This window comes from Aedes aegypti, chromosome 2 (assembly GCF_002204515.2).
Source record: "Aedes aegypti strain LVP_AGWG chromosome 2, AaegL5.0 Primary Assembly, whole genome shotgun sequence".
Classification (NCBI taxonomy): domain Eukaryota; kingdom Metazoa; phylum Arthropoda; class Insecta; order Diptera; family Culicidae; genus Aedes; species Aedes aegypti.
The window spans coordinates 418,876,241-418,900,208 of NC_035108.1; the positions used below are offsets into that span (position 1 = coordinate 418,876,241).

Genomic DNA, 23,968 nt, shown 5'->3' on the forward strand with positions numbered 1-23,968 from the left:
CCCCTAAGAGCCGCTGTCCATCTCCGCTGAGCCTTTGTAAGCCCATGGTTATCTATGAAAGCATCTTTGCCATGCCAGGGCTGACAAAATCCTTCACGGAGTACTATGTTCAGAGCCAGATCGGCGCAAGTCAGGTAATGGCATCTGAGCTTGCTCCCGTCGAGTTGCAACGGTTTCAAGCCGTAAGCCGAGATGTGCAAGGATAAGAATGCGAGCATCTTGATGGCTGAGCGTGAGGTGATCGAAAGGTGGATGCAACACGTCGACGAACACCTGAATGGCGCTGAGTGCACAGGCAATGGAGGTCGAGACCACAGAGAGTGCCTTCGTCAGTACTACGGACGACGGAAACCAACCAGACCCCACGATAGAAGGTGTGCAACATTGTGTGAAGGTTTCAGGCGGACATTCCAGTTCGTTTGGATCCCGCCGGGGACTACGACAAGGTGATGGACTCTCGTGCCTGTTGTTCAATATTGCGCTAGAAGGTGTTATGCGGTGAGCCCAGCTTAACAGCCGAGGTACGATTTTCATGAGATCCAGTCAATTTGTTTGCTTCGCGGATGATTTGGTTATTGTCGGCCGAACATTTGAAAATGTGGCAGACCACCGCGAGATAGCAAAGGTTGGACTGGCGGTGAATGCGTCCACGTTCGGGGCACGTTCGACGTGGTCAATGAGCTCGTCTACCTTGAATCCTGGCTTACGGCTGATAATAATTTAAACCGTGAAATACGTAGGCCTATCATCAGTGGAAGTCTGGTCTACTATGGCCTCCACAAGAAGTTGTGGTCAAAAAAGATTCACGTCCGCACCAAATGTACCATGTACGAAACGCTCATAAGACCAGTAGTCCTCTGCAAGTACTTGGAGTTTTCGAACCTCGGGTGCTTAGGACGATCTTTGGCGGTGTGCAGGAAAACGATGCGTGGCGACGAAGAATGAACCACGAGCTCGCTGTTCTCTACGGCGAACCCAGTATCCAGAAGGCGGTTAAAGCTAGCAGGATATGTTGGGCAGGGCATGTTGCAAGAATGCCGGACAGCAACCCTGCAAAGATGTTGTTCGCTTCGGATCCGTTTGGTTCAAGAAGGCGCGGAGTGCAGCGAGATAGGTGGGAAAATCAAGTGCGCGTCGATATGGCGAGGGTGGGCAGCACCGAGGATGGAGAGATGCGGCCACGAACCTAGCATTGTGGCGTAAAATTGTTGATTTAGTGTTATCTGTTTAGATGTTATCTGCAATATCTGTATATAAAATACTGGTTGAATTCTTGATACAGAGCAGGTCATAGATTCCTCGAGAGAAAGCTTGTTAGATTCTGTTCAATTTTGTTCAGGAGTACAACCAGGGACTCTTCCAGGGATTCCTGTACAAATTCTTCTGAAGTTACCTCCAGTAACTCTCCCAGAAAATCGTCCCGAAATTCCTACAGTGGTTTCTTAAAGGATGCATGGAATTTACTCTAGGACATCCTTTGATAATTTCAATATTGATTTCTGTAATGCACAAGCATCACTCTGAAAATTTCTCCACGATTTACGTCGAAGATTTTTAAGGAAGTTATAAAATAAATTTTGTCAGCTGTCAGAATAGTGTTTATTTCTACAGGAATTCATCTATGAAAATATACATTGATTACACTATTATGGTTCGCGTAGTCACGATTGTTAATCTCTTTGTGTCCTGTATGCAGCTCAAATGGAAATGATCCATAATAGTAGATGTTTCATAATAATGTGACCACTGTTTAAAAGGTTCATTTCAAGGCGGAAGTAAATTTGATAACATAATTCAGTTGAAACCTTCAATATAATTCTATAAATTTCAGCGGAATAGCGTTTCGACGGGATCCTACAAAATATTGCACACCCTTAACCCAGACACCTTTACAGATAGACCACCAGTCGCATCAACCTGAACACGATGATTCTTATCTGCTGTTTGTTTTTGAAATATTTCGCATCAATTCACGACTGACCGGTATTTAAACTAATCTCAAACCGGTCATTTCTTTCAGTACGAATCCAGCCGCATTACCGAAAATGTTGTTCGTCTATACACTCACGATTCTTTCCATCGCCATAACACTTGTCCTCAAGTTCGTCTACTCGTACTGGGACCGCTATGGAGTTCAGAACATAAAACCACACATTCCGTTCGGGAACCTGAAAACCGTAGTCAAAAAGACGGAATCGTTCGGAGTTGCCATCAATCAGCTGTATTGGCAAACGAAAGGCCAACTGGTGGGAATCTACTTGTTCTTCCGACCGGCGATTCTGATACGGGATGCCCACCTGGCGCAACAGATTATGACTACGGATTTCAACCACTTTCACGATCGTGGAGTCTACTGCAATGAAGAGGGAGATCCGTTTTCTGCAAGCTTATTCTCACTTCCCGGTAAGCGATGGCGCAATTTGAGGAATAAGCTGACCCCTCTGTTCACCGGTGGACAACTGCGCGGAATGATGCCCACAATTTTGGCAGTGGGTGATAAGCTGCTAAACACCTTGAGCCAGTAGCTGAGAATCGCGAACCGATAGAAATTCGTGACATTGTGTCTCGATTTGTGCTTGAGATCATTGCCACCGTATTCTTCGGCTTCGAAGCAAACTGCATCAAAGATCGTAACGATGCATTCTGTAGAGTCTTGCGGGAAGCTCAGCGAGAAAGTATGTACACAAACTTCCGTGCCGCGGCGGTTTTTGTCTGTCCAGGACTGCTGAAGTATACAGGAATTTCTTCCCTCGAACCGGAAGTGAAGGAATTTGTGTCGGGAATCGTGACTGAACAAATCGAGCATAGAGAGAAGAACGGTGCGACGCGTAAGGATTTCATTCAACAGTTGATCGAACTTCGACGAGAAGATAGCCAGAACCAAAACGTTAGAATGAGCATCGAACAGTGCGCTGCAAATGTGTTCCTCTTCTACATAGCTGGATCGGAAACTTCTACGGGGACCATTACCTTCACAATGCATGAGCTCAGTCAACACCCAGAGGTTATGAAAAAACTGCAAGCTGAGATTGATGATACTCTAGCCAAGTCTAATGGTGAAATCACTTATGAAAATGTAAACCAGATACAGTATTTGGATCTTTGCGTGAAAGAAACGTTGCGAAAGTATCCGGGACTTCCGATATTGAACCGTGAGTGTACCTCGGATTATAAGGTTCCAGATTTGGACCTGGTCATCCGGAAGGGTACTCAGGTCGTGATCCCTTTGTATGGAATCAGTATGGACGAACAATACTTCCCGGAACCAGAGTGCTACAAACCGGAACGCTTCGATGGAGCCTCGAAGAATTATGACGAAAAGGCCTATTATCCCTTCGGCGAAGGCCCGAGGAATTGCATTGGTAAGTTATTTGAAAGATCTTAAATACATAGTGATTACTAACGTGGGAAATCGTTTCATTTTCAGCATTCAGAATGGGCGTCTTGGTGTCGAAGATCGGATTGGTTCTGCTTTCGTCGAAGTTCAACTTTAAGCCCACTCAGGGTCCGAAGATTGTGTTCAGCCCGGCCGCAGTTCCACTGGTGCCAAAAGGAGGGATATCGCTGATGATTTCCAGAAGAGATAAGGTTGCAGATTTGTATATGGGATTACATATATCTGTAGTCTTAAAAGTTGTATGTAGTTAACTTTAGAAATATGTTAATTGTAGTATATGAATTTGGATAATAAAATTTGAAACTGTTAGAAACTTTTTTCAATATCATTCAAAATTAAAACCCTTTTTCTCAATTACCATACTTACATTAGCACGGAATACTTTACTAAACATTAAACGAAACAGTAAGATATTCTTTAAAATTACACTGGACAAAAAATCTTTGGAATCAAATTCTTGAACATTTTGTTCACGCCATGAGAGGCATTTGGAGATCCAAAATGATGTTCATATTAAAACTATCTTCCCGCATTTTTTGATAAAAATCCTAAAATAAGAGCAATTCATATTCCAATTCCAATTCCAATATAAATTTTAAAGTATTTTAGGTAATCATCACATTAATATTTTTTAAGAAAAAAAAAAAATAATGGCTTTCGAACGGAAATAAGTATAACATACGTGTACATGAAATACAGCGCATTTTAAAGGCAGTAAAGCAGCATAGGCAAAGGTTCGCACATAAAATTCCTCAGAAGATATCAATTGAACTAAAAGTATATCAGTTTTATCTTGTATGTCAAAAAATACCTTTACATATAACATGAGCATATATGACCGTATAATTCGTAGTTGCTACTCCGTGATTGACCAGAGTAATCGAAGTTGCACCGAGATTTACCGTGGTGAATCAAAATCCGGACGGTACCAATAGCCGGACACTCCAATAAAATTCACTAATTAAGGTATGAATTTGAATAATAATGTGTTTTTAATAATTCACATCTGAGTCTTGTAACATCAATTATTACTTCAGTACGATTTATCATCTAGTGATCATTGGCAGAAAATTAATAAAAACAAAAATATAATTGTAACCCCAGTCTGACACTGTTTGTCACTAATGCAATTTTTGTGGTTCAAGGTTGCCTGCAAACAAAGTGCAATTTGATTGAACGATAATTCGTTGAAAATACATTGTTTGTGAATTGTTGTGAACATTGGTGTGTAATAAACTTAGTAATGAACAATTTAAACATATCTTAGTGACGAAAATAGTATAAAAGGATATATTTTCGAGCGATTAGTGAGTGCCCGATTCTGTGAACCATGGTTTTGAAATCCGGACGCCTCGCGTTCAAGTTATATTTTGCTGGATAAGATATCTATTCATGAAGAAAAAGGCGGTGGAAACTTAAGGAAAATAGGAAAAAATGTATGAACTGTTGAAAAATGAGATAATTTCTGAACATTGCTCCAACAATCTTGATTATTACAGGTAATCCTGAGTCTAACTACCTCCACCGAAAGTAAGTAAACGAAACATGAATATTGTTACCAGGTCATACTTTAAGGCATTATTTTGTATTTCCATGTAATGAATTTAAACAATTGAAGTCAAATAGCCGCATTTGAATGCATTTTTTTAAACTCTAAATAAATTTAGCGAGCTTAAAAACGGGTGTCCGGAATTTGATTCAAAAGTGTCCGGCTTTTTGATTCATGTGTCCGGATTTAAAAACAAGACTAGTGCAACTGATTTCGTTATTTTTGTATTAAATTATTGATTTTAACACGAATACTTTCTATTTTCATGAAAATTAATGTCGAAATGATTTGTGAAATGGTGGTACATTCAAAAATTTCAAAGAATATTGATTGAAATTAGTATCAGAACATTTGGCACTGCTTAAGCGTCCGGGTATTGATGCATCACGGTAACGAATGGGGCTTGAGATTCGCTTGCCATTCCTCAATGTGCATACCGTGGTGAATCAAAATCCGGACGGTACCAATATCCGGACACTCGAATATTATTCATTAATTAAACGTATATTTGAGTGTTAAACTGTTTAGAATTATTTACAATTTCAACTTATAATAATGCTGATTATTTTACTATCGTTTATAATCTAGTTACCATTGCTAAATAAATAAGAAAAATAAATACAAAAATGTTCCTCCAGTTGAACGTCATTCTTCTACAGTGCAAGTTTAATTGCTTATCACTCACGCAAAAGTACCATAACGTGTCATTGATAATAACTAGTTTAAACTATATTTTTTGGCAACTTTTCCATCATAAAAACGAACGAAGTGATGGGTTAACAGTCTGACAACGCAACTGCCGTGAAATATTGAGTGAATTTTCATTATTTGGCGTTGAAATCTGCTGTCCGGAATTATGTGCAAGTGACATCAAATCCGGACATCGTACTAAAACCTTGTGTTCTGCCTGCGTGTGTGAGTATTTGTGAAATGATGTTACGTGGAAACATGAAAAATAGTTATTGAAAGTGTTATGGATTATCAGAATGTTGTTTAATTCTAAAATAAACAACTTTTATGTAGCTTCGTGGTTGCAGTTTGAACAAGCCACCCTTAACAGGATGCCGGCTGTTTTATGAGAGGTAATTACGAAATAAATTCGCTTACAAATAGCTCTGTAAAATATTCTGGAGCCCAACAATGGTAGAAATTCGTACGATTGTTATATTCAATTGAGTTGGGACATGTTTTATGAATCGATTCACGAGTTTTCAATGTTTAAATGCTGCTGTCCGGATTTTGATTCAGTAGTGTCCGGATTTAAAGCCAAAGCTTGCTTCAGATGTCCGGATTTAAGGACCAGACATACTACATTGTTAAACCGAATTTCATTACATAATAGTAGTTTTTACCATGAAATTCATCATTACTCTCGAGATTTGATGTAACACTGTTAGTAGCATAATTGAACTTCAACCAAATCTGAAGAAAACTTAGTGAAAATAGTGTTTGAACATTTGGTCTTGCTTAAGTGTCCGGGTATTGATGCATCACGGTAAATCAAGAGCTCAAATTCAATAGCAAGTCAATAACAGCGCCGGCCACGTCCTTACAGTCATTGGGGGGAAGGGATGGAATGTTTGTTAGACAACCATTGTTACTAGAGACCGAAGAATCTTCTGCGTCTCCTCAGTTGTCATGGAAAGGATATTGGGTTAGTGGGATAAGTTAAGGATCTGGGAGTCACCCTCAGTTGGTAATGTGATCCATGATACGTTCACGTCTAACCCGATTTGCGACGCTACGCGAGCGATGAGCAACATAATTGATCCTGCCCACAGGAGCAAGCGACGCGAGGATCCAACCCTTCTCGCTTACAGAAAATACTAGAAAATTATAGAAAACTTCCTTAGTTCTAGGGGTCCCAATAGAATGTGTTCCACATCGTATTGCAAGGGAAGCTGAAGAAGAGTATATCACTGATCAGATCATACGTTACTAAGCGAAGTTGGACAAACTGATAACAAAGTGTTAGTCCTTCCTTCAGGAACTCCTTCTAGGATTTTTAAGAGTTCTCTTAGAAATTAATTCAGAGGTTGCTTTAGTAATTTCTACAGGGATTCCTTCTTAAATTCTTGCAAAACTTTTGTCCGAGATTCCTTTAGAAATATCTTCAAGAATTCCTCTAGGCAATCTTTCTAGAATTTCTTTAAGGATACTCTTGAGAATATCACCAGACATTTGTTCAGGAATGTCTTATTGTATTCCTACATAAATTTATCCTAAGATTCTTTCAGGTATTACAAGAAGAACACCTTCAACAATTCTTCCATGAATTGCTCTAGGAAACCTACTGGAATTTGTCAGAAAAAAGTTCTAGCACTCCTTCCGAAATCCTTAAAAAATCTAATCTTCAAGGATTCTTTTATAAACATCTTTGAGGTTTTGTAAGAGATTTCACAAGTAACTTTTCTGGAGATTCTTTCAGGGATTGCTACAATAATTCCCGCTGAGATTTCTGCACAAATAACTCCAGGTTTTTTTCTTTGTATCGAGGATGATTCGAAGCATTTTGAATTTTCTTTCTTCTTCTTCTTTCCTCTGGTCGAAGCTATCGTCTGTCAGAATTGTCTTTAAAACAATAGAATCAATGTGAACATCCACCAAATTAGGATAAGAGTGTTGTCTAACACAGAACACCTAGATATAAGAAATGAATTAGGAATGATACTAATGAAGAATTAAAAAAAAAGTGGAAAAACGTTTTTTTAACAAAAAAAATGTGATGAGATTTATAATCATGGTAATGTGAGCAGAAAACGTGACGACATTGTATTGCATACACTTAAAAACATTTAGAAACATCACAAGCATACCGAAGTAAGCGGCATTTCTGAAGAAGAGTTTAGACGAAACCCCGTTAGTCATAGCATTAAGATGGGCCCCAAATTCGACAACAAGGAATTAGAAGAATAATATATTACGGAATTGATCAAATGCCATTGTGCGAAATTGGACAAGCTGAAGTCGAAGTGCTATTTCCTACATTTAAAGTTGGCTCACCCACTAGGATTCCCATTATTTTTGACCAAGGTTAAACAAGCGGAAGAGTGCGAAGCAGACAGAAAAAAGATAGCCGAAATACTGGACAATTAAAGAAATCATAATGATTTATCTGGGATTAGATACGATTGATGCTATGGAAGAGCACGTGTTCTGTTATATATGTTAAATTTTGTAGGTATGAATTGTAGGTTGATTGTTCTGTCAAGTTATGGTGTTCGTGTATTTGGCCAGAGGAAAATTGTATGGTTACCTGAAAAATGTACCTATATCAGTGTTAAAATATTTCCATTTGTGAGTAAACCAAGAGCTTTTTACAAGAAATTTGAGACTTTAGTTTCAAATCTTTTATTTTGAACCATAGAAAAATACATTTGAATAACTTTGCTCTAAGGACTGTGCATTTTATAAAGTGGACACCTTGTGCATGCTGTATCTTTTTAATTTATCAATGAAGTTTCAATCGGTTTTTAATATGAAAAATAACTAACGCCTACATAGAGTTACTTATTAAGTCCCCCGTCACATTCAAAACACAATTGCTTTATTCTTAGAAGACCTATCAAAGTACATTGGCAATCATCAAAATTGGCAACACTGCTGTAATAAAATCGATTTTATTTTCCACATATTATTTTTATTATATGTTATTCTGAGATCGTTAATTGGAAAATTTGGAGAAAACCGTTCACAATTTGCTGTAGTTCGATAAATATGCGTACACGATTTTTAAAGTATGAGACTTTTTACTAAAACTATCATTAACAGTGAAATTTATACTTAAGACTGTGGTTTAAACTCACGATTTAGCTCTCGTTTATACAAATATAGTTTCTTTAGTAATCCAAACTAGTTTTGAACACGCTTTTTACTTTTCTCTTTTGCTGGGAGTGAAAGAATGGTGTATTAGCAAATTTTGCCATAAATGAGTAAACCACTAAAGTGACCTAATGTCAGAGAATGATGGAATATAATAGATTTTTTTAAAGCTATACCTTTAGTAGAATAGTAAAGGATACAAACATACAATTTGTTCATAAAAATGAGGATTTTTGTTTTGCGAAAAATAATGTTAAACTTTGAGCTTAGGAGTTTTTGGAAAAACTATTTAGCTCTTCAACCAAAAGCATTTTCTAAGGTCTTATACTTCCATAGCATTTTAGAATAATAGTTGAACAATACACAGAAAACCGATTACGATTTTATCAATAAATAAAAAAATATATAGCATAAACAAAGTGTCCACTTTATAAAATGAACAGTCCTTAGTTACGATACTTATGTCATTTTGTCTTATATATAAAACATTTATATATAAGCGTCTTCTAATGGGTTCTTACTATTGAATAAATAAGCCTTATGACCACGATTTCTACCGATAATTCCTTTAGTTTAAGAGATAGAGAGGTGCGATGTTCAGCAAAAACACGCATTTTAAGATATCTAACAACTTTGTAGAAGACTTGAAGAATATTAAAAATCTAAGTAAAGAGTTATGACCAATACCGTTTTTTTTTCATACGACTTTGTGTACATTTTGTAAAAAGAATCGTAACTCTTCTACAAGATTTTTAACATTTTTCATGTCTTCCTTATAGTTGTTAGATATCTTAAAACGCATGTTTTTGCTGAACATTGCACCTCTCTATCTTTTGAAGTAAAGGAATTATCGGAAGAAATCGTTTTAAATAAGGCTTATTTGTTCAATAGTAAGAACCCATGAAAAGACGCTCATAGAAAAATGTTTTTATCATCTGCCGAAAGGCAAGATAAGGAATTTTCATGATTTGTAAGAGTTGTCTGCGCCATTTTGCGCCTAAGGCAGTTACAGGGGCCTAAACTACCCCTTGAATAAAGAGTAATTCATCAATAACTTTGTTATTTCAAAAGATAGCGTGATGATAAGTTCAGCAAAAACACGGGTTTTTTATGACAAATGTGCTTTAAATACTAAATTTGATTTGCGTAACGTTTATTAAACAAACGATTGTCATGCTTTGCTATAATCAGATATTCAACTAGTCTTTGCGGATAAGGAGTAATTGCTTTAGAGAAGCACATGGGTTTCACACTAGATCAACAAATAACTTCCAGAATTAGCTATATGAGCCCTCCCCAAGGCCCGTGCCTCAAACCCTTGCTTTATATTTTTAATGTTCCACATATTGATAATGGTTTGCAAGAACTATACACGCTTAGACAACTTGCAGACTATGCTATAGTCTCTATAAAGAGCTCTTGAGTGAAAATTTTCCAAAGATCATAGCAATATAACCTTGATAATCTATCCACTTGGTCTAGTAATTTAAGGATTTGGGACAACATTATGATAAATTCTAAGCTTTGTGTATAAACTGCAATATCTAAACATAACCATGAAAATATTTATGCAAAATTATAAAGATCTGGCACAAATTACAGCACAATATGTGTATATCAAATTTTCAGAAGAATGTCAGAAGTGTTTGATAGAATAGTAGTTTCAAAACCCTGATAGTGAAATCAAGAAAATGTATGGATTACCGAGTATCTTCGTCTGTTTAAGATTATTCCAGGACATAGAGCACTGAAAGCTTGACAGTATATTTACAGAAAACTGTAGCAAACTGTCGCATAATAACATCAGTGCTTGAAGAGATTTAAAGTTTTTCATGCAACCTTGATGATTTTCTTCGGCGAATTGAAGATTTTCATTGAAGCTTAAAAAATCAGATGAAACTACTACTAACTATGAAATAACATAATCACATGTCAGAATAAATCTGTAAGAAACCGTATTGGATTTGTATTTTGAATTAAGAATCATTCATGTGAAAAATAGTTTATTGAAATTTTAATCAATCTTATTTACCGTTTTGATTCATATTACGGACAGCTTCAAATTCCGGACACTCTACATTGTATGGGAAACATTTCACACGAAATGTTTCAATTTTTGCCGTTCAAAAGTTCACATTTTCGAGGCTCGTTTTAGTAAGCTTTTACCATAAATAACTTTGAAAATTTATAATGCCCAACTACCTTAGATGTCTATTTAGTGATTTGACGATATCAATTGATGATTTGACTGTTCCATTAATGATTATCATGAGCTGTCCGGAATTCGAATCAAAGTGTCTGGAATATGAGGCAAAAGTAAGGAAGTGTCCGGAATAAGAATCATGACAAGGCCACACATTTTGATTTATTTAAAATTATTCATGTTGCGAAAGCGTATTCTTTACCCACCATTCGAAAGTTAAGGGCTTCCGACGCTCGATAACGCTAAGGAATCATACAGAATGATTTATTTTGTATGCTCTATGCTGGGTTGTACTTCACTGAGGCCTTAAGTGTCCGTAATATGAATCAAAACGGTACTTTGCAGGGGTCCCCTTGATTGTGGACCCGGAGCATGGCTTTGCATTTTAGCGGCGGGCTCTAACCACTCGGACATGGAGCGCCCATTTATTGTGTAATATATCCGCTGTTTCTGAAATAGATGTTGATCGTATGAAGATGTTGTCACACAAATCAAATACTTGAGTTGATTTTGTTCGAGTGTTTTGTGGATACCGTTTTGATTCATATTACGGACACTTAAGGCTTCAGTGAAGTACAACTAAATTGAAACACATGTAAATTGAATCGTTCTGTACAAAATTTTAGCGTAATCAGACCTTGCAAACACTTAAATTTCGAGTAGTGGGTGAAGATTTGGATTTTACATCTTTAATTCACTTTAATCAATAAAAATGTTCGACCTCTTCATGATTTTCATTCCAGACACAACCACACTTTCACTTTCAATCGAATTCCAGACAGATCTTGCAAAACACAATTCGAATAGTCGAATAATTGATTTAACGCACTAAGCCGATAGAAAGACGTCAAAACTAGTTGAAGATTGTAAACTTTCATGAATTGTTATGTGAAATGTTTATAAAAATCATCTTTCAAATTGGGAACTTTTAGACACATTTCGAGTTGACACATTTCGAGTGAAATTTTTCCCATGCAAAGTAGAGTGTCCGGCATTTACGTTTTATATATAACTCTTCATATAATATCATATATGAAGATAAAACTTTTTTTTTGCGGAAATATAAAGTCCCTTTCATCGAAGTTGAAAAATATCTGTTTGGTGGAATAACAGCAGTCATGTTTTTTTTTTGTTTTACTAACGTGAATTTTATAAATACTTCTCGATTCTATGGACACCGTTAACCTGTTTGAAATCGATCGAAGGTAACTCTAAGAAGCTTTCATAATAGTGATAAGAAGGGATTATGCATTAGGACATTGATAATGAAAATTGTCAGCACACATCTATTTATTAAAATTTGTACTAATGTAAATATATACCTAAAAGCTTATATAACAACAACGGAAAAGCATCGAAAATTCACCGATTTGATATTTTGACAGGAATGCCCCCTTTCGGCACAAGTGGCACCGTCGCAGCGCTAAACACTATTTTCGGGCCTTGTGTAGCTTCGAACTTGAACTTTGACAGCAGCAAAATCAATCCAATCTTGGAGACCATCACACCCATTCTGTAGGCTGTAAAAATAAATATTCAACATGTAACTTTATATGTAATGTTTTATAAGACATTCAGTTTTTACCTATGCAGTTTCGTGGACCTTCCCCAAATGGATAGTACGCCTTCTCGTCATAGTTTTTCGATTGTTTATTAAATCTTTCCGGATAGTACCGTTCGGGTTCTGGGAAATATTTTTCATCCATACCGTACGCCAACAACGGAATCATAATCTGAGTTCCTTCTTGAATCACAACACTGGATTCTGGCACTGCATACGATTTAGTACATTTGCGGTTCAAAATTGCTAATCCCGGGTACTTTCGAAGTGTTTCCTTGACGCATAAGTCCAAATAAGGCAGTTCCTTAATAGCTGTATATGTCAGCTCACCATTAGTTTGTACTAACATTTCATCGATTTCCGATTGTAGCTTATCCATAACTTCCGGGTTTTGTGTCAACTCGTGCAACGTGAATGTGATCGCACTCGTAGATGTGTCCGAACCAGCCACATAGAACAAAAACACGTTTGCGGCACACTGTTCAAAACTTAAAGCCACCTCGTTATTGTTGGCTTCCTCTCGTCGAAGATCGATCAACAACTGAATAAAGTCTTTCCTGCTAACATTATTCTTCTCACGATGTTCGATCTGTTTCGTAACCACGTCCGTTGCAAACTTTATCATCTGTGGGCTCAACGATGATATCCGAGTGACTTGCAAAAGTTCCGGACAAACAAATGTGCAAGCTGTTCGGAAGTTGTTCATGAACCCTCCCAGCTGAAACTCTCGCAGCGTTTTGCTAAACGCATCATCCGGATCATTGATGCAGTCCGCCTCGAATCCGAAAAAGAGCGACGCTATCAATTCCAGCACACCGCGCGACACGATCTCACGAATGTCCACCACTTCTTGCCTTTCCGCAGCCGGTTCGAGAAACTTCTGTAACTTGTGCCCAACATCCAAAATCGTAGGCATCATACAGCGAAGTTGCCCACTGGTGAACAGTGGGGTGAACCTATGTCTCAAGTTGCGCCAACGTTTACCCGGCAGGGCAAACAGGTTTGCCGAGAAGGGATCGATCTCCTCGTTGCAGTAGACACCTCGATCGTGGAAGTAGCTGAAATCCGTAGTCATGATCCGTTGGGCCAGGTGGGCATCCCGGATCAACACGGCAGGTCGAAAGAAGAGATAGATTCCGGCCAGCCGTTCCTGCGATTTCCAATAGAGCTCACATGTTGCGACACCGAATGATTGCGTCTTTTGTGCCACGGATTTCAAATTTCCGTATGGAATTTGTGGTTTGATGCTCGCCAATCCATTCCGATCCCAGTAAGAATAGATATATCGGAGAACAAGCACGAGGGCGAGCCAGAATAGAGCGAACGTGTAGATGAACATTTGAGATTTGGTAATCACTTCGCGTGACCGTGAATTAAATTAACTGAACAGACAATCGTTTCTCTCGTATGCTTTTATAGCCCATCACGAAAAGCTTCGCTGAGATTCAATACTGGTAGACAATTTGACACAATGTGTGTATCGCATGGAAATTTTTTGGCTGCCTTATGTCATTTTCGTTTCCAGGAACTAATTCAGCGATCAAACAAACCAATGTCAAGCCAATCGTAGTTCGATCGAACCTGAATCGGGTTGGGGTTGAAACTGTGATTCGGAACGGGTTTCGTCAGGTCCAACCTAGGTTCAAAACAAATTTGACATAAGTGTACGTAACCTGTTTCTTAAAAATCAAATTCGCAGCTTCTAATGGAATATTCATTAAAGATGTACTGGGAGACAGAATATAACAGAGTTATCACCAAATGTTGAACATTTATGGTTAAGATATTATTATTCATCGAACATTGGTTCAATTAGGGATGGTCCTGATGTAGTGATCAATACACACGCCTCTCACGCCGAACTGCTATCGAATCTTATCCCTGATGACGTTTAAGTTATAGTAACAACTTGCTTCGAACGGGAATTAAGCCGTTGGTTCTGAGATAAGCTAGCCAAGGGATAAATATCTTGTTAAATTGATCAATTGCTCTAGTTTTAACACGATTAATTTGAAGCAAAATTAATTCAAACTTTAAAATTCAAATTTATTAGAAAAGGAATAAAACATAATTTTCGCAGTTGAACGTACATATATCGATAATAAATCAGAAATGTTGTGTAACGAACGAGAAAGAAAGAACGGGTCAAAATCAATGGAGATAAAGTACGTCATTAATGAACGGCCCCTCGCCAAGTTTAAGTGTCTTGTTGTTGGTTTTCGGAACATGTATTTTCACGTTCAGAGTGCCGGCAAGGCAACTGCTCTTAACGATTACGAACATTCGATTCAGTATTGCGTATTGTTGAGAAGAGACAAACGTATGTATGATTGACTTGAACGTGTCAACTCCACGTGGCTTGAAATAAAATACAAAAAAAAAATCTAAAGGGTTACGTAATCTGGGAGCAAATTGATCACTGGGGCGAATTTGATCAGGTCGATAACAAGAAACATTTCCTCCCAAGGATGCCAAAGGTTGGGCCTCCCAAGGAGGCCAAAGGTTGGCACTACAGACATTCCATGTTTTCAAATTTATAGATACCTAATGATGATTTTGAACTATTTCATTTTTATAAGGGTCAGTTTTGCATAGAAATATTCACAATTTTTTGACGAGTAGACAATACAGTTAGAAATGTCGGAGCTAAACAATTCACTAATGCTATGCCTAGATGACAACTTTGAGTGTTTAAAATGTTGTGTAAGCTTAAGTATGAACCACTGAACTCATTTTTGATACCATACAGCATAGCAAGTATAGTGTTTTGCTCATAAAACCATTTATTCTCAAATAATATGCTTATTTCCAGGGAAATTGCCTACATTTAGGCGTAGTACGCAGATTATCAAAGTTTAGTTTAGCAATAAAATGATCAAATACGCAAGTTGTAAGAATTTTGATATCATATTCAGATTCAGGAGACCCAAATTAAGTAGATAAGGAATTTTTTTATTCTTAAACCTGCTTTGTTATATGGTGATCAATTTCGCCCCAATGTGTCTTTCTATTTTTTTGATATTAAAACTATTTTTATGATATGTTAAATATTATTTAATGAAAAGTCAATTACATAAACTGATGAAGATCAATGGAGTTCTGGTTTTGTCGAAATTTTTTTGACAATATTTGAATAAAGAAGGACAGCACGGCAAAAAGTTGTAAAAAAGTGATCAATTTGCCCCCGGTTTACGATTCTAGGTTTGATTCAGTATGAATTGTATCCGAAATAAGTTTGAAACATTCAAGATGATCTGCAAACTAAATGGATCTCTTTACATCGGGTTTCCTGGAAAATACTCATAATTAGGTAAAGTTTCTGATAAGTTAATAAATAACCTTTTGATTTCAACTAGACATTTATATCCATTGACACAAATAGGAATAGAATCGTCTTTGGTGATAAAAATGCATAAGAGATGGGCGTAGTTTCCAAATAAACTCAAGTATCTCGACCTGCTAAGCTTCTTATCCTCTAAGTTAGTTTTCTATTTCACAGTGGAAATGTTTTGTTTTGTTTCGTTCGATGTTGGCCTTATCTTCAACTAGAATGAATTTTTATTTGAAAAATAAAAAACATTTTTTTTCGTGCTCTGCACAAAAAAGTGTTGAATCATATAGCTTACGTGTGTTATTTAAAAACAAGGAATTATTATTTTTGAATAACACACGTTTTATCAAAATTTTAAATTATTATGGGCAATATTGGGCATATTTTTTTCCATTTAGTAACTGCACATCTTTTAACCCTTATGATACTATGGTCTATGGTCCCATTATAATCATGATGATAATGATTATTATAATAATCATCGTAATTTAAATATGATTATAATTTTAGTGATATTTTAAATACCTTGTATCATAATGATTTCACATGTATAGTATATTTTTCGATCTTGTGATGTATATTTAGTCACTGTTTTATAATTTAGAATAACTAGCGTTGGGTGATTTTGAGTCGATTTTTTTTCATTCCGATTGTTTTATTTTTTCAATCGAAATAAGTAGCACTCAAAATCAAGAGAGTTTGAGCTTGAGCTTGATTTGCCGCCCGTGATTGCTACTCTAGTATCGCCAGATCAGCTGCACTTACACAAGGAACCAACCAGATGACTGTTTGGGATTAACAGACACCCTGGTGATCTTCTATTTTTAGGCAACAAGAGCGGTTCCATTTGAATTCGAATGTCGGTTTACTTTTGTATTTTTTTGATTTGGTTGAAATTTGGCATATGCTTTCTTTATACCCAAAAATGCCTATTTGCATCATCGGTTCGCCATGTTTACCCTAGCATTACCTTTGAGAAGGGCCTAAGAAAAAATGCCTTTACAATTTTCAAAATATTAAAACTCAGAAACTATTTGTCTAAACAGATTGGTGTCTTCCGCAAAGTTTAATAAAAATATACACTGTAAAAAAAAGTTGTATTTATTTGTTTTATTTCAAAAATAAAGCTTAAAAATCAATTTTATCAAAAAATCGTTTATTATTTTTTTATATTTTAGAGTAGACAAAAAATGGAGTCTTTTGCACAGTGGATCAAGAAGGAGAAATCATGGGCAAAAAAAGAATGATTTTTTTTAAAAATGGTTGATTTTACAATATGGTCTAAATAAACTTTTTGAAAGCTTTTTGACCCGATTTTATGAAAGTACGCAAAATTTTCAACAAAAAAGGTATATGAGAAAATTTTGCTAATTGCTACCATTTCCGAGATACAGCGATTTTAAAATTAAATTTACTGAAAATTCACAACTTTTGGTTGTTTTCAAATGTTTTTCGAGTTGATAAAATAAAGAATTTTTTTTCTGAAAGCATTTTATTTCATGTTCTAATACAATGATGGAGCGTCCTATTTTGATACAGATTTTTTACTTTTTCATAATGTTTACAATTTTTTTACTATTATTACAGTTTAAAAATTGCCTAACTTCTATTTTATCTACGGAAACTGGAATAAATGAATGGTATTTTTGTGTTCCCTGAATAGTTATTGCAATTTTTGGAATCGGTTGTAGGCCTCTCGCAATGTGGTAGTCATGAGCCTTTTCTGAACAGCTTGGCGTTTTCCGTCCTTCCTAATTGTTACACAATCACGCTGACCAATACAATTAAGAGTTGAAATTGCTCTGCCCTTGTTGTCCCTTCACTTGTAAACTTTTCTTTGAGCTGCTCAATTATTTCATTGAATTCGCCGGTTCTATTTTCATCCAATTTAGCTTCCTTATTTAGCGCAAAGATGTTTTGTCTAATGCTGTTGACTATCTCGTGATATTTTTTCGTGACATATTTAGTAGAACTAATTTTTGTCTTATCGATCGGCGCTACGAGTATACTTGATATTGACTCATTGAAAATATCGATATTCACTTTTTGGATGTATTCAGGGACGTTAGAATCCGTTGTCTCAATCGATGTTGCTGACGTTGCTTCTAATGTCTCCTTACTAGAAACATTCAAGTTGGAGTTCGTTGATTCTATTGAAGTTGCTGACGTTGCTTCCAGTGACTCCTGACTAGGAATATTCATATTAGAATCCGTTGACTGTATTGAAGTTGCTAATGCTGATACTTCCATTGTTCCATGCAAACATCTTCCTCTTCACTACTTGATAAGTCATCACTGCTTGATAATGCTGTTCTTTTGGCCAATTGTAAACGACACGAATCGCAAATTTTAAATTGTTTATTAAGCTGATTTTCATCTGCAAATCCTAGTTCAACTAATTTGGCAATATTACTTTCAGTGAGATTTCAGTAACTTTTTGAACACTGTTTTGAAACCACATTTACAGAACCTTTGTTGATGGTGTTCATTTTATACTTCATTGTTCTAAGTTATCTTTTACTTTTCACTTGATTATCACGTGCTTGTGTCTTTGCTGCATCAGCTCTTTTTTATACCAACATGGGTACTTGAATCAACTATAAGGTACGTTTATGTCCGACCACAAAAATATACCAACGTGCTGTACTTTAAGAAAACATCAGGTATATTTGTGTGAGACAACTGGGCACTTTACTCCTCTACTCATAAAGCTTTTGTTTTCGAATGGAAATATTTCATTATCATAAAGCGATATAAATGCATTTTACGTATTGATTGCTTTATACTCGTTATTTTGTTATTTTTTTTAACTTTTAACATTTTGTTCCATATTTTCTTGATAATTACATATCAAAATATCACTATGTTGAATGTTGAAGTTGTGTTTCATAAAAAAAATAAATAAATCATTTTTACAGGGCACATTTTTTTTAATTCGCTTCATACCATGAAAAATTACCAAATCAATATTTTTTCAAACATTTTAGTCAAAAATTATCTGCTCTTTCAGACAATGAACAAATTTCTAGGCTTATGAGCCCTTATGAGCCTCGAAAAACATTCGAAAATGACCGAAAATTGAAAATTATATCATAATTTTGTATTAAAATCGCTGTATATTTGAAACGGTAAAAGTTAGCCTGATTTTCCCGTATACCTTTTTTGTTGTAAATTTTGCGTACTTTCATAAAATCGAGTTGAAAAACATTTAAAAGTTTATTATGACTTTTTTCAAAAATTCACCTTTCTTTCAAAAATCATAACTTTTTTGTCCATGATTCCTCCATCTTGACCCACTGTGCAAAAGACTTCATTTTTTGTCTACTTTAACATATCAAAAAAATCAGAAATACGATTTTTAAGAAAATTGATTCTTAAATTTTATTTTTGAAATATAAAAAATTACAACATTTTTTTTACAGTGTATATTTTTTTTTCCAGATAGTCCCAACAATAACCTAAAACTTTGCGGAAGACACCAAACTGATCGGACAAACCGTTTCTAAGTTATAATTTTTGGAAAATTATTTAAAAAATTTTTCTTAGGCCCTTCTCAAAAGTAAGGCTAGAGTCAAAATGGCGAACCGATGATGCAAATAGGCATTTTTGGGTATGAAGAAAGCATGTGCAAAATTTCATCCAAATCAAAAATTATAAAAATGAAATTTGGGAAAAAAGTCGTCATTTTCTGTGGAACCGCTCAGACTGCCTACACAGTACGAACGAAACCTGTAAAATTATAGCGAGTCGAATGTAACAAAAGGACTCCATCATATATGATTGAAGATTATGTGCGATCTTAAAATTACATTGCTGCTGGTTTCAAAAGTGAGCTAAAAATAGCTTCCAAACAATAATATATATAAAAAAAAGATCTAGATGGGATAAGAACTCGCGACCTCCGGAGCAATAGCAGCACGCCCGAGCTCTCTCGGCTGTCTCACCGCCTTGGCAAGTGACTGACAAAAGTTGAACACGTTCTGCGTCAAATGAGTGTATCATAGAATCGCTTCGATGGTTGGCGGTTTCATCGAGAAGTGATTGAAAGAGCAGTCAACAATGCGGAGCATTCTCTCGGTCGCGTGATTGTTGAGCGTGGTTGGGTTTGTTTTGTGGCAGATTCATGTAAATTTCCAGCGGATTTATCTGAAATATAGTTGGAAGGGCCCTGATTGGTTGACAGATGGTCATATTTGCTTCAGCTGTTGGCTAACGCTTGTAATTTTCAAATGCCTGCCGCAATTTTCCGTCGATGTCCAAATTGCGTGTTGTTTAATATTCACAAATTTTTGCTGTGTATGTACCAGGCGTAAGGAATGGCGTGCTATAATGATGAGATCGATTCTATCCATCTTGTCATTTCATTACTTTCGTTACTCCCTTTCACTCTGAGTATAGATATTGTATTCACCGAAAAAAGCCAATGAGTTTTAATAATAATACCCTTACTTATAACCAAAAGATGAATTTAGAGATGAGGTGGTCGTGAAACTGAATAGTTTTCAAAAGTATCATTTTAAAAACCATAACAGTAGATGAAAGATGAAAAGCCTTAAACTCTTATAATATGAAATGTCTTTGCTCGAAAATTGTAGAATTCAAAGTGAATAAAATTTCAATAAAGGCTTTTATACCAGTATTTTAGATTTCTGTTCAATCTTCTCAAACTTTAGAGATGCTTCAATTCAAGCAAATTCTGTTTAAAACCCTGCCGGAAAAATGACCATTTCTAAAAACTGATTTATGCACATCAAACTTCAAGTTCATCCATTTGTTATCTAGAATTAGATGAGGAAATTAGAGCAACCTTACTGGTTGTAACGACAAAAGTTTTGGTCTATTTTTGTCGAATTTGTCAAAAAAAAAAAAATGATTCAATACGGATATAAATGCACAGGATATTCATATTTTTTAATAAGAATGATAATAAAAGTTTATCCAATGAATGATCATAAAGACAGGACTGGTTGTAGGTTTTTGGTTGCAGAGACATTGTCTTTATTTGAATGTAAGTCTCTGAGAAGTCTCTATTTTAATGGACCGTATCTAAAGTATGTATTTTAAGCAAAATTAGATACCATTTTGCTGTTACCCTCCTTATTTTGCTTGCATTGAATGCTGATGCAAAATTATACAGGCTCTAAGAAACTATAACAGGTTCAACAGACTCTTCAACAATTTCGTGTCAGATTCATCAAGAAAAAGTATCAGGTATTGTCACACTGATTTTTTCCCTGTAAATCCACAGAGTTTTAAGTAGATGAAAAAACCGAATTTAGTACTATACCATTTAATTCCACTAGAGTTTGTATCCTTTGACAGATACGCGTATTTCGACCTCAACTGTAAGCCCGTCTTCAGTGTCGTGTACTAGACATAGTACTAAATTCGTTTTTTTTTCATCTACTTATAGGTATTCTACTAAACAGCTCGAAGATTTATTATCACAGAGTTTTATTTCAATTCTTTTGAAAAAAAGCTTGGAGTATTTTTTTAAACCTTGCAAGATTTCTTCCGGCTGTTCATATGAATTTCTTAATGATTTCACCCACGTTTCCTCCCAGAAATCCAAAATTCTTTGAGGGGTTCTTCGAACAAACCTTTTTTTTTTTTGATTTTCCTAGGAATTTTTTCAGCATTTCATCCATGTATTTTTAACTCCTGAAGTTTTACCATATATTGCCAAGAGAGTTTCTCAAAAAAATCTCATGGAATCTTCAAAAGTTGATTTGAGTTTTCACACCAGTTAAAACTACAGCAATTTTACCAATAAATCCTCCGATCAATCCTACACAAATTCATATAGAGATTCTGTCCAATGTTTTCCATTAAATTTCTTTAGAAAACCCTGTGGTAAACTATCCCGAGATTCGATACATTTTTTTTTTCAATATCTTGACAAATTATCTATAAAATCTTCTAAAACTTCCTAAAATGTTCAGTCGTTATTTAAGAGATCTTTTTTCTTAAAGGGTGGCCTTAAAATATACACATTTACACACAATTTTTCTTTGCTTCACTTCAGGAATTTATTTAGAATTATATCACGGACTCATTGAAAAAATCCTTGGCATTTCTCTGGCAACGTCCCCGGAAAATATCTTGAAAAATAAAACCAATCTTGACTTTCTTGGGAAAACTTCGAACAATTACTGAAGTAATTTCTGTCAAAATCTTAGGAGGATTCTCTGGAGCAATTGATGCAGGAAATTTTAGTAAAATCCCTAGTTAAAATCATAAGTTTATATTAATTCTGAAATTATAGGAAATCCCCAGAAATTTTCGGGAAAGTTATTGATTGAATTTTAAAAGACGTGTTTTGACTGGGAATTTTGAATGATGCCTCAGGGCAACAGAGTTGCTTAATATCAACCATATTAGCTGATGGCTGATGCTTAAAAACTATCAATATCACTTGCGAGCTATCAATACCATTTTGATTTGACAACCAATAGCAGTAATGCGACATCACACTCTAGATCATAATGTTTTTCAGTGACCAACACATAGTTTCGATCTATCTGCAGCACTATCAAGAATATGGTATTGATAAATTGCCATTTTATTTGCTTAATTTTAGACTAAACTTAACCCATCAGTGATATCCATAGTCTATCGCCATCAATTCACTGGTGATGGAGTAGACAGAATGATGTTGATGTGATATAGATTGATCCGAAATGTATCGCAGTCAGCTTGTAAAAATCAGTCAATTTTAAGCGTTGACCGCAAGCAACTCTGCAGGTCATTCGATGGATGAATCACTGGACAGAATCTTGAAATAATTAGGACTGCATTGTTAACCTTCTCAAAGCATTTTTGGACAAATTTAGATGGTGTCTGAAACAATATTTGGGGAGAAATTTCATTTCTGTGGCTCTCTTTAGGTAAATCCTGGTTGAATTGTTGTATCCTAAGAAAATTATTGGAGAAGTTTCCCAGGGAAAATTTCGAAAATAGGTATTAGATCTTAGAGAAATGCTGTGATACTGTAAAGAATCAAACTCCTATGTTCTGACTCCTATTACGTTTCGTTTTGTTTTCTTGGGTCCTGTTTGATCTTTTTTAGTTCCTTTCATTTCTCTTTTTGATCTCTCTTTTCAGGCACGAGATCTCCAATTTACTATTGTTGAATCACTCAGTTGCTACTAGACTAGACTTTCTTAATCTTATGGTAACGACTGGCATGGAAATGATGAAGTTAGAAGCAAACGAGTGTCAGTTTCAAAAATTTTTGAAGTTTTGAAAAAATCTGCTTTGGAGCAATTTTTATTCTATACAAATTGCATGGGGAAATCACCTGGAAATATCTTTACAACGCTTGGAAACAGTGGAATCAACTCAACTTCTTCTTCTCTCTGGCGTTACGTCCCAACTGGGACAGAGACTGCTTCTCAGATTAGTGTTCCACAGTTATTAACTGAGAGCTTTCTTTGCCGATTGACCATTTTTGCATGTGTATATCGTGTGGCAGGTACGAAGATACTCTATGCCCTGGGAATCGAGAAAATTTCCTTTACGAAAAGATCCTCGACCAGCGGGATTCGAACCCACGACCCTCAGCATGGTCATGCTGAATAGCTGTGCGTTTACCGCTACGGCTATCTGGGCCCCTAACAACTCAACTTAAAACCGACCAAAATTTCACTTACAGCCCTTTGCATTGGAGACTCTCATATATAGTAACATCCAATTTCCTGCCTGGGATTGAATAGCTTCACTGTACACAACATATTTACCAACATTTGTCCTAAACATGGTTTTGAACGTGGGAGCGCCGCTGATTGAGTACACAATATGTCACCAAGTTAGATGACGAGCCACAGGGAAAGTGTACCAGTTATGGCTTTAGTGGTTCCCTATTTGGCCATTTATGAATTCTCGAAAACTTCCGCATTTTTAAAACTTTTGAATTTTTCACATCAAGATATACCGTAAAATGGGGTGTTGAGGACTGGTGAGGTTTTAAGGGATTGACCTTCTCTATCAAGTTTGACAAGTCACAAACACCTCGAACGTCGATATATCAGTTATCTGAAATGCTTCATTTGTTCGGAGGATTGTGAGCTGCATTATGTGATAGGGGATGTATATTAAATTAAAAT

General features: G+C 35.9%; 3 protein-coding genes across 7 annotated transcripts in view; 1 reads left to right on the forward strand and 2 right to left on the reverse strand.

Moving 5' to 3' along the window:
* LOC5571525 overlaps nucleotides 1–23,968 on the reverse strand; it is a 531,761-nt gene that overhangs the window by 349,853 nt on the left and 157,940 nt on the right. The window lies entirely within an intron of this gene.
* LOC5571542 (probable cytochrome P450 6d4) lies at nucleotides 1,997–3,706 on the forward strand. The gene is given in 3 exon segments (XM_001653639.3): nucleotides 1,997–2,508; nucleotides 2,511–3,362; nucleotides 3,428–3,706. Coding segments are annotated over 3 exon segments (1,536 nt in total). The 5' UTR covers nucleotides 1,997–2,045; the 3' UTR covers nucleotides 3,649–3,706.
* On the reverse strand, nucleotides 12,238–13,954 carry LOC5571541 (cytochrome P450 6d3). Its single transcript, XM_001653638.3, has 2 exons — nucleotides 12,557–13,954; nucleotides 12,238–12,491 (listed from the first exon to the last, which is right to left on the reverse strand). The coding sequence occupies exons 1-2, from the start codon at nucleotides 13,869–13,871 to the stop codon at nucleotides 12,334–12,336; spliced, it is 1,473 nt and encodes a 490-aa protein (XP_001653688.1). The 5' UTR covers nucleotides 13,872–13,954; the 3' UTR covers nucleotides 12,238–12,333.

Coding starts and splice junctions, on each gene's coding strand:
- LOC5571541 (XM_001653638.3), bottom strand. CDS start 13,871: ATGTTCATCTACACGTTCGCTCTATTCTGGCTCGCCCTCGTGCTTGTT. Junction 12,492..12,556: donor AGGTCCACGAAACTGCATAG/GTAAAAACTGAA, acceptor TTATTTTTACAG/CCTACAGAATGGGTGTGATG.